The 11,560-nt window shown below is 35.1% G+C and overlaps 1 protein-coding gene across 1 annotated transcript; it reads right to left on the bottom strand.

Moving 5' to 3' along the window:
* Window positions 1–2,804: 2,804 nt before the first annotated feature.
* LOC138438278 (olfactory receptor 6C3-like) lies at window positions 2,805–3,749 on the bottom strand. The gene has a single exon (XM_069586452.1). The coding sequence runs from the start codon at window positions 3,747–3,749 to the stop codon at window positions 2,805–2,807; it is 945 nt and encodes a 314-aa protein (XP_069442553.1).
* Window positions 3,750–11,560: the final 7,811 nt, after the last annotated feature.

The raw sequence follows: 11,560 nt of genomic DNA, 5'->3' as shown, positions 1-11,560 counted from the left end.
AGGAGATATATCAATAAGCTCAGATATGCAGATGACACCACCCTTATGGCAGAAAGCAAAGAGAAACTGAAGAGCCTCTTGATGAAAATGAAAGAGGAGAGTGAAAAAGTTGGCTTAAATTTCAACATTCAGAAAACAAAGATCATGGCATCCAGTCCCATCACTTCATGGCAAATAGATGGGGAAACAATGGAAACAGTGATGGACTTCATTTTGAAGGGCTCCAAAATCACTGCAGATGATCACCGCAACCATGAAATCAAAAGACACTTACTCCTTGGAAGAAAAGTTATGACCAAACTACACAGTATATTAAAAAGCAGAGACATTACTTTGCCAACAAAGATCTATTTAGTCAAAGCTATGGTTTTTCCAGTAGTCATGTATGGATATGAGAGTTGGAGCATAAAGAAAGCTGAGTGCCAAAAAATTGATGCCTTTGAACTGTGGTGTTGGAGAAGACTCTTGAGAGTCCCTTGGACTACAAGGAGATCCAACCAGCCCATCCTAAAGGAAATCAATCTTAAATATTCATTGGAAGAACTGATGCTGATGCTGAAACTCCAATACTTTGGCCATCTGATACGAAGAACCCTCATGCTGGGAAAAGACCCATATGAAAAGACCCTCATGCTGGAAAAGATTGAAGGCAGGAGGAGAAGCAGATGACTGAGAATGTGATGATTGGATGGCATCACCGACTCAGTGTTCATTGAGTTGGTGATGGGCAGGGAGGTCTGGCATGGTGCAGTCCATGGGGTCCCAAAGTGTTAGACATGACTGAGTGTTTGAACTGAACTGATATGTATGCATTAATATACAACATTTGTTGTTCTCTTTCTGACTTACTTCACTCTGTATAACAGGCTCTAGATTCATGTACCTCACTACAACTGACTTGAATTTGTTCCTTTATGTGGATGCTTGGTTTATGAACCAATTTATAACCCAGTGTATGGTTGTGTATGTGTGCTCTGTAGGGGCCAGGTCTTTGTGACCCTATGACAACCTTCTCTGTGCATGTGCTTAACACAACTTCTTTATCCACTCATCTGTCAAGGGACATCAAGATTGCTTCCATGTCCTGGATATTGTGAATTTTGCTGCAATGAAGGTTAGGGCACATGCGTTTTTTAGAACTGTGATTTTGACACTGATTCTTCCAATCCAAGAATTGGTGTATTTCTTCATGTATTTGTCATCTTTGATTTCTTTCATCAGTGTCTTATTGTTTCCTCTACACAGCTCTTTTGTACATTTATTCCTAGATTTTTGTTGTTGTTGTTGTTGTTGCCTTGGTGAATGTGATTGATTCCTTAATTTCTCTTTTGGATTTTTGGTGCTAGTGTATAGGAATTCAAGGGATTTCTGTATATTGATTTTGTATCCTGAAACCTTACTAAACTCACTGATTAACTCTAGTCATTTTCTGATAGTATTTTTAGAGTTTTCTTTGTATAGTATCATGCTGTCTCCAGTGAAAGTTTTACTTCTTTTCCAATCTGGATCCCTTTTCTTTCTTATCCTTCTCTGTTGCCAATTAAATTTAATTCCAGTTTTTACCTTTTCATCAGGCTATGAAATAATAATCATATAAAACATTTCCAAATGAAAAACAATGTAAACATTTCTTCAAGAGAAAAACAATTACAGTTACCTCAGAAAGTTTTTTAAGAAAAGCTATGATGAACCTAGATAGCATATTAAAAAGCAGAGACATCACTTTGCAAACAAAGATCCATATAGTGAAAGCTATTGTTCCCAGTAGTTATGTATGAGTGTGAGAGTTGGACCATAAAGAAGGTCGAGCACCCAAGAATTGATGCTTTCAGACTCTGCTGCTAGAGAAGACTCTGGAGTGTCCTTTGGACTGCAAGATGAAACCAGTCAATCCTACAGGAAATCAATTCTGAATATTCATTGGAAGGACTGATGCTGAAGTTCAAGCTCCAAAACTTTGGCCACCTGATTCAGAGAGCCAACTCACTGGAAAAGACCATCATGTTGGGAAAAATTGAGGGCAGGAGGAGAAGGGGGCAACAGAGGATGAGATGGCTGGATGGCATTACTAGATCATAGAAATGAGTTTGAGCAAACTCAGGGAGCTAGTGAAGGTCAGGGATGCCTGGTGTGCTGCAGTCCATGGAAACAGAGTCAGACATGAATGAGTGACTGAACAATGACATAAAGTTGTTGGAAAGATTCAATGAGCCAATATAAAGAGAATAATTAGAATAGGTCTGTAATATAGTAATTGCTGACAAAAAATAATCTCAACATTGCTCTTCTCTTTCTCCTCATTATCATAAAAGTATTATTAATAGTAAAAAGAGTTCAATATACTTGAATTTCTAATCTTTTAAAAATATTTGAAGAGATATTTATATTGTATTTCCAGCACTCTTGATTGCCATTGTTTGATTTCCTGAAAATTCCAAATAGAATAAAATTTCCTAATAATGTCATTTCTATTACCTGGTAAAATGAAAATTTCAGAAGTCCACATCAACTCTCACACTCTTTTCATCAAACTAAATGGCCTGTGTATCTTCAAAAATAAAGTTTCTCCTCAAAATTGTAACATTTACCTATGTTTTTTACTTCATTCAAGTATATTATAATAAAAAAGATTACAGAAAATTCTGAAACAATAGTCAGCTTTAACCAGTTTATTGGGTTGAGTGTGGGGAAATTTGAATATGGAAATAAATGAAAAGGAATCATACAACTGTCCTGAAAGAGTTTTTGACAGATTATGAGTAATAGAAAGTATTAATGAGAACTTCATTATTCTAATGATACAATCACTTGCATTTACTGGAGAAAAATATCATCTTTTGGATGGTCTCCTTGAAGGCTTGCTTCACTTGCTGGTTTCTCAATGAATATATAAATGGATTCATCATAGGAGGAATAGAAGTATTCATAATAGCGATTCCTTTGTTCAAGGATACCTTTTCTTTTGCTGAAGGGTTGGCATACATGAATATGCAGCTTCCATAAGAGATGGAAATGACAATCATGTGAGAGGAGCATGTAGAAAATGCCTTTTTTCTCTGACTGGCAGATGGCAGCCTCAGAATTATCTTGATGATGAACATGTAGGATAGAATTATTAATGCCAAAGTAAAAAGTAGAATCACTATCGCAGAGTAAAAACCAATCACTTCAAGGAGCCACGTGTCTGAGCAGGATAGTTGCAAGAGAGGAAAATAGTCACAAGTAAAGTGATCTATGATATTAGAACCACAGTAATCTAACTGGAGAAAAAGAATAACAGGTGGGAAGATGTTTAAGAACCCTGCCAGCCAAGCACAAAAGACAAGCAATACACAGACTCTGTTGTTCATGATGGTTGTGTAATGCAGGGGTTTGCAGATAGCTACATAGCGATCATAGGACATGGCAGTTAGAAGATAAAATTCAGTGATACCCAAGAAAATGAAGAAAAACAGCTGAGCTGTACAATCATTGTATGAAATTGTTTTGTCCCTGGTGATAATTGTGCCCAGAAATCTAGGAATACAGACAGTTGTAAAGGAAATTTCTAATATAGAGAAGTTCCTGAGGAAAAAATACATAGGTGTCTGTAGATGGGAGTCCACCAAGGTGAGAATGATGATGGTCAAATTTCCAGTGACACTTAATATATATGTGATGATTAAAAAGAAAAAAGTCACAATCTGAAGCTCTGGGTCATCTGATAGCCCCAGAAGAATGAATTCTGTGGGTCTTGTGTGGTTTTTCATTGCTGATCCTTTCCCCCCCATTCAAACAGAAAATGAATGTGTCTCCTATAAGAAATAAAAGATCAAAATACATTTGAGGATAGAATACAAAGCTTTTAAAGTATTCTTCATGATGATAATGAATGAAATTTAAAAACATGTTCACCTACAGAACTCTCTCCACTTTCCATTCAACTTTTCATTCTAGTAAGGAATATTAACTGAATCTCAATATTATTTTTTCTTCAAAAATACATTAATATAGACTATGGATAAAATAAAACTCATATGATAACACTTATATAAGGCTTTTTTTCTCTAATAATTTTTAGTTGTTTTCAAGTTATTCTTTAAAATATTTAGCTTCCTTTGTAAAACATACAAAAATATTTTAATGATTCTTCTGCTTTCCTCAGTATTATAAAAACAAGTATAGTTTGCATTTTAATCTAAATAGAGAGTTTGAAAGTGTACACAGTTTATGTATGCCTACTTCCACATTTTATACTTCGCATAACTGAGGCCCACTTTGTTTAGGTGACTTTCACTAGTTTAAGGGACTAGTCAACATAGTAAAACTGTGGAAAATTCTTTAAAAGATGAAAATACCAGGCAATCTAACCTGCCTCCTGAGAAACGTATATGCAGGACAAGAAGCAACAGTAAGGACTAGACATGGAACAATGGACTGTTTCAAAACTGGGAAAGGAGTACTTCAAGGCTGTATATCATCACATGCTGGTTAGTGTGTGTGTGTGTGTTTTAGTCACTCAGTCGTTTCTGACTCTGCAACCACATGGATTATAGCCCACCAGGCTCCTCTGTCCATGGGATTTTCCAGGCAAGAATACTGGAGTGGGTTGTCATTTTCTTCTCCAGAGGATCCAGAGGATCTTCCCAACCCAGGGATCAAACCTGCACCTCCAGCATTGCAGACAGATTACCATCTGAGCCAGCAGGGAAGATTATCACCCTGCTTATTTAACTTATATGCAGAATGCGTCATGCAAAATGCCAGGCTGGGTGAATCACAGGCTGGAATAAAGATTGCTGGGAGAAATATCAATTGCCTCCGCTATGCAGATAATACCATATTAATGGCATAGAGTGAAGAGGAATAAATAGTCTCTTGATGAAGGTGAAAGAGGGCAGTGAAAAACCTGGCTTAAAACTCAACATTCAAAAAACTAAGATCATGGCATCTGGTCCCATCACTTCATGGCAAGCAGAAGGGTGGACAATAGAAACAGTGGCAGGTTTTATTTTCTTGGTTCTAAAATCACTGCAGATGGTAACTGCAGCCACAAAAACATCACTTTGCAGGCAAAGGTCCAGGCAGTCAAAGCTGTGGTTTTCAAGTAGTCATGTACGGATGTGAGAGTTGGACCATAAAGAAGGCTTGGAGCCAAAGAATCAATTTCTTTGAACTGTGGTGCTAGAGAAGACTCTTGAGTTCTAGATAGCAAGGAGATGAAATCAGTCAATCCTAAAGGAAATCAACCCTGAATATTCACTGGAAAGACTGATGATGAAACTGAAGCTCCAATAATCTGGCCACCTGATGGGAAGAGCTGACTCACTTTAAAAGACCCTGATGCAGGGAAAGATTGAGGGCTGAGGAGAAGGCAAAAACAGAAGATGAGATACCTTCATAGCATCATCGACTCAGTGGACATGAGTTTGAGCAAACTCCGGGAGACATTGAAGAACAGCGAACACTGGCATGCTGCAGTTCATTGGTCACAAAGAGTCAGACACGACTAACCACCTGAGCAACAACCACACAACATAGTAATATCTCACTTTAAAGTATGGCTGTTTACCCATGGGGATATTTTGTTGGCACTCTCTCCCAAATTACCTTTTTAAGTCTTCGGTTGATGCAATCCCTTCTTCCTTTCCTTATAAAAGACTAAAAGCACAAGAAAGGGTAACTTCTGCTACTAAAAGAAATAATTGCCTAGACATAGTTTAGTTCATACAATGCACACTTGTTTTCTTTTGTTTTATAATTTTACTTTATTAAAAGAATAAGTAGATGGTGAAAACCTTTACTGGGAAGCAGATATTCCTTTTAATAGGGGATGTCATTTCTATAGTTTTATTCCTATAAGAGAAAACCATTCAACTTAAGAAAAACTAATGAACAACTCAAGACTTACTGCTATGCTGCTTCTTTAGGACTGCATGAATAGTTTTCTTGTTAGTAAACCACCATTTCTCTTTAATAACAAAAATTTCCTAAATTCACAACCGCATATGCAAATAATACTTTAAAACACATAATTGAGATGTAATAATATGCATTAACCTAAATAATAACAAATTTTACTTACTTCCTGGTTTTTCTTGATTTAGTCTCAAATTTTATGGTCTGATCACTTCAATGATTATATAATTTCAGAGTTGATGAAGTGAGTTAGCAATTTATTTGGTTTCTATAGAACTCTGAAAACAAATATGGTGAATTAACTCTGCAGTGGCTCTCAAAGATTATATTCTCACTGTGGTTCAACTGGTAATATTTGACTACAACAGCCTTCATTCCTGATACTGCAAAATTTGGGGCACATTTCACTATACTGCAACTCATAATTGCTATTTGTCTCTTATACAAGCTCTGTGTAAAAATTCAGTTGCACTGGCTGGGTTAATAAAACACTTCTTATATTTGCCCCTTTTCATATAATTAAAATACTACTTATTAAAAAATTTCTTTGTATTAATGCACAGATTTTAAATGATTATTTCCTAATTCTGTGATTATATATCCATGCAATTTGAATAATATTTTTCTTAGGCTTCAGAGACTATTATATTTTCCTACATATGCTGCTTTGAGAAAAAGAGATTAGAAATTTCTTCTCCATGTAAGTCATACATATAGAATTGGATTTATCTTGTCTTTCCTGTTTTCTCAGGGGATTGTGTTAAATAAACAGAGGGCTGATGAGGCATTATTAAAAGACACAGGTGAATCAGTTTTGTAAGTATGAATAAGAAAATGTTTGGGCTTCCCTGGTGGTTCAGTGGTAAAGAATCCACTTGCCAATGCTGGAGACACGGGTTCGATCTCTGATGTGGGAGGGTCCCACATGCCACGGAGCAACTAAGACAGTATGCCACAAACATTGAGCCTGTGCTCTAGAGCCTGGAAACCACAATTACTTAGTACATATGCTGCAACTACTGAAATCCCTGCCACCTACAGCCTGTGCTCCACATGAGGAGAAGCCACAGCAATGAGAACCTCACACAACATAAGTAGAAGTAGCCCTCCTCCCCCGCCCCGTCTCAACTAGAGAAAGCTGGTGCAGCCAAAAAATAATGAATAAGTAAAATTATTCTAAAAAAGAAAGTGTCAAAAACCAAAATGACTGAGGTAAATGAGGCAACTTCATAAACAGCACATGATATTGAGTCTACAAAATTTTGATTTAGATTTGACTCTTTATTATTGTATTTAAAGAGTCCACACTTTTTCCCCAGAAAGTCTGGACTTTTCCTCAGGACAGTTACTGTGATTATTTTCCTTGAATTTTGACTTTGCATCGTAGAAATTGGCAAACATGACAAAACAGTCCCTCACCTTCACCCCTGAGAGACAGTTGTTAAACATTTACTATTCTCTCATTTAGAACATCTGTCAGTCATGTGGTGGATACGCAATACATATTTCTGAGTGAATAAATACATTGAAATAATTTTGGCGTATAATCAATCTCCAGTACTAATAATATCTTAAAAACTGATTGTTAAAGAATTTGAGAAACAAAATATGAAAAGAATCACTATTCAGGTTAAAAAAATGTTGATTGCTCAGTTGTGTCCTACTCCTTGCGACCCCATGGACTGTGGCCCACCAGGCTCTTCTGTCCATGGAATTATCAAGGCAAGAATCCTGGAGTGGGTTGCCAGCCGCTTCAAATATAAAGGCAAATCTCTCACCGTGGTAGATTTCAAGCTACAGTGCACAGCTGGGTCCTATGATGTGGTCCAGACAGGCTCCAGCACACCACTGTTGGGAGTGAACCAGTTCATCTACAAAGTGGACAAATATCCCTGCTTTCATGGAGTGAGGGATGTGAGAGAATGTAGACAGCAAGCATGAATGCAATTAACTAGTAAACTATGTAGTATTTCATATGCTAATTATTTTGAAATAGAAGAGAAAACTGAAATGCCTTGGAAGTGGGGGGCTAGTATAATTTTAAATAGTGTCAATGGGGTAGATTTTATTGAGGTGATATTTGGACAGAGATCTGAAGGAGGGATGGGTGCTAACCATCTGATTATCTGGGAGAAGAGACTTTCCATTTTAAGAAGCATGCAGTGTAAATACAGTAAGGTCCTAGAAGGAAAATCACGTTACTTGAAAAGAATGATTTGGGTTGTTTATTTTGTTTTCTCCTTTCTGATATTTTTTCAATTTTTGTGGAACTAGTTTCCTGGATAGAATCTCCAGGGAAGTGTTGAATAAAAACAGTTATAGTGGTCCTTCACATCTTATAACTGATTTTACCAAGACTACAGCTACTATTTAAGCCATTAAAAATGATGTTTGCTGTAAACTTTAAATTTTGAATATTTTCAAGTATACACTAGGATAGAGAACTAACTGGAGAAATAGTTTCAAGTACAGATCAAGCAGATTCAATAAATATGAAGGCTATTTTATATTGCTTTACCTGTTTTTTGAAAAGCTTTTAAATATTTTGTTGTATTTCAAATCAGAACTAATACAGCATACTTTTTCTTATCTGTATATTTTCAGGATGAATCCCTAAAATATATATATAACCCTGATGCAATTTCCAAGCTAGCTAAATTAGCAAAATGTCTTTGGTATCATTTATCACCTTGCACACACTTGTGCTATTTCATGCTCACTTGCTCAGTTGTGTTTGACTCTTTGAGACCCCATGGACTCTAGCCCACCAGGCTCCTCTGTTCATGGGATTTCCCAGGCAAGAACATTGGAGGAGGTTGCTGTTTCCTCTTTGAGGGGATCTTCCTGACCCAGAGACTGAACCCATGTCTCCTGAGTCTTCTGCATTGGCAGGAGGATTCTTTACCACTGAGCCACTGGGAACATATGCCTAGATACCCAGATGTCTCAAAACATCATTTTTTGTTGACTTGTCTAAATTGGAGCCAGACAAGGAGCATGTAGCATATCTAGTTGTGATGATTTATTTAGTCAGGTTACTTATGCTACTGAAATAATGTTCTATTCTGTTTTACTAAGAGACTTTAAAAAGTCATAAATGGACATTGAATTTTATCAGAGGATATGTGATTTTCTTTTTCAATTTTTGTTTTCATTTTTAGTCTTTTAATGCAGCAAATTTCACAAATTTTCTAAAGATAAATTTTCTTTGAGATAAGACCACATGTAAAATGAAATACTAATTTGATAGTTTATTTTAGTGCATTATCTCCTTATCTATGAGTCAAATTGCTGGTGACTTTATTTCCCACTTAATCTTTTGATATCATGAACATTATAAATGTCCAAAAATGAATATGAAATGTTTGCCTCATCTTTTTTCTGAAAATACTTTATAAGATTGTGCTCATTTACCTTCTTAACAATAAATAAAAAATAAATAATTTTGCTGTTAAATTTAAAATGCTTGTATCTTTATTGAATTTTCAAATTTTAGTCAAATTACTTTATATTAAATAAGAAATAATATAGTAGCCAATGTTTATGGAAAAGTCTAAAACAGAGGTGTGCAAACTGTGGTCCATGGGCAACAGTTGTTCCACCCCCTCTTTGTGCTAAAAGTTTAATTGGACACACCTGAGCACTTTCATTCGCACATTGTTTATGGCTTCACTTGCATTACAGAGGGGAAAAGTTGAGTAATTTCATCAGGGATGCTATGGTCTGCAAATTCCAAATTATTGATATAGTGTCCTTTAGACACAAATTCTGTTGACTTCTGATACTGATTATTAAAATGCTTATACTGATTGAAATCTTAATAATAACCACTAAAGAGTTTGTGTAGAATTATATAAACAGTCACATTATCTGATGTCAGCATAAACTCCTTCATATCTTTTGTAATAATTTTACAGTTCTTTTAATCCTTGGAAATACAACTAGCTAATTTATGATATATTTTTATTCAGATATAAAGAAGCCACATCATCAACCAATTCTAAGCTTCAGTATTTTCAAATATTTCCAATTAACTGTAGAAATTATTGTTTCAACAAGAAGGTAGGAAATAGTAGCTCCATGAGTCTTTCCAAACTGGAAAACTCTTTAGTACTGTTTAAAGTTGTTTTCTTTTTCAGCAAAGTATGGCTCTAAATCTCTCAAATGAGTACAGTATCTGCATATCAGGAAGAATTTGACTCAATGAATTACAATTACAGTCTTTCTAGAAAAAATGGTTAGAAAATATAAGATGAGTTTGTGTAACATTCATATTATTTGAAATTTTGGCTTCATAGAAAAGCAAAAAAAAAAAAATTACTTTAGTGCCAGAGACCAAGATCTTGGATAATCATCTTCTAAATTTGAATCAATACATTTTCAAATGCAATGGTACATTATATTGCTTAAAACAGACTAAACATACAAATTTTTAACAAAATAAAAGCTAAAATTTATATACAGTAAAATTTTGCCTATGTTAGCATTTTTATCCCTATTAATTCTTTATCATTTAATTAGGTAATTGAATGAATTATATGTGTACAGTATTAACTCAAAATAACCATTAATATGAGACAGTTGTAAAAAGTGTCAGCTATTGATTATTAAAAAAAACCAGCTTGACATCAAGCATTAATTTAAATATACAACTGACTGTAGCAATGTAGTCATACATAGTTTCCAATAGTATCTAATTCTTCAGAGTTTTATTAGAAATTGTTATGTTATATGTGTTAGAATTCCCAAAAAGAGGGACAATTTCACAGTTTTGTTGAAAGTATATATTCATAATTGTTCTCAAATTGATAAATTATATGGCAGAGAAGATTTTAAGATGGGTTATGAGAAAAGTTTTTTGATTGCTCAAGAAACCATAATTTCATTAATTTTTTAGTTGTGCTGTTTTTTATGCAGTTACTAAGTAGGCCATAGTATGGAGAGAATAATATATGTAATACTCTAATAAGATGGTCAGATTATGTTCACGGTCTTGTATAGTAAATTTAAAATAGTGTTTAGCATGATTTGCTATTTCCTGAGTTTCTAGAAAGAAAGAAATCATGAAACACAGGTCTCTCTCACACATTCTTGTTCTGCTTCTTTCTGTCTGAATTTAATTTCCCAAGAAATATTGTGGAAGAAATGGGATTTTAAAAGTCTCAAAGAAGGACATGGCAGTTTCATAGTTATGGAGTGGAATACACATGTGCAGCTGCACAATCATGCTTGGTCTTTGCAACAGCATGGTCTATAGCCCATCAGGATCCTCTGTTCATAGAATTTTCCAGGCAAGAATACTGGAGTGTGCTGCCATTTCCTACTCCATAGGATCTTCCCCACCCAAGGATTGAAGCTGTGTCTCTTGTGTCTCCTGTATTGGCAGGTGGATTCTTTACCCCTGGTGCCAACTGGGAAGCACAGAATGAAAAGCTGAGCCCAAAAGTAGGGAAGTGTATGAGAGAAGGATGGGAATATGAATAGAAAAAAAAATGTATACAGTATGCTTGCAAAGCTGCTGTCAATGAAAATATGAGTAATGAAAAATAACTTCATGGAGACAATATGACTATTAATAGATTTTGAAAAGCTCTGAGTTTTATTTAATTGCATTTCATTATGCCTCTAATTTATGTCTCTAATAAATAAGACTTTTATTTTT

Source organism: Ovis canadensis, chromosome 3 (genome assembly GCF_042477335.2).
Source record: "Ovis canadensis isolate MfBH-ARS-UI-01 breed Bighorn chromosome 3, ARS-UI_OviCan_v2, whole genome shotgun sequence".
In the NCBI taxonomy this organism is placed as follows: domain Eukaryota; kingdom Metazoa; phylum Chordata; class Mammalia; order Artiodactyla; family Bovidae; genus Ovis; species Ovis canadensis.
Note: the sequence above shows the minus strand (reverse complement) of the source record. Positions and strands in the feature narration are given on the sequence as shown.

What these genes read in the sequence shown, in the direction of transcription:
- LOC138438278 (XM_069586452.1), bottom strand. Translation starts at nt 3,749, where the DNA reads ATGAAAAACCACACAAGACCCACAGAATTCATTCTTCTGGGGCTATCA.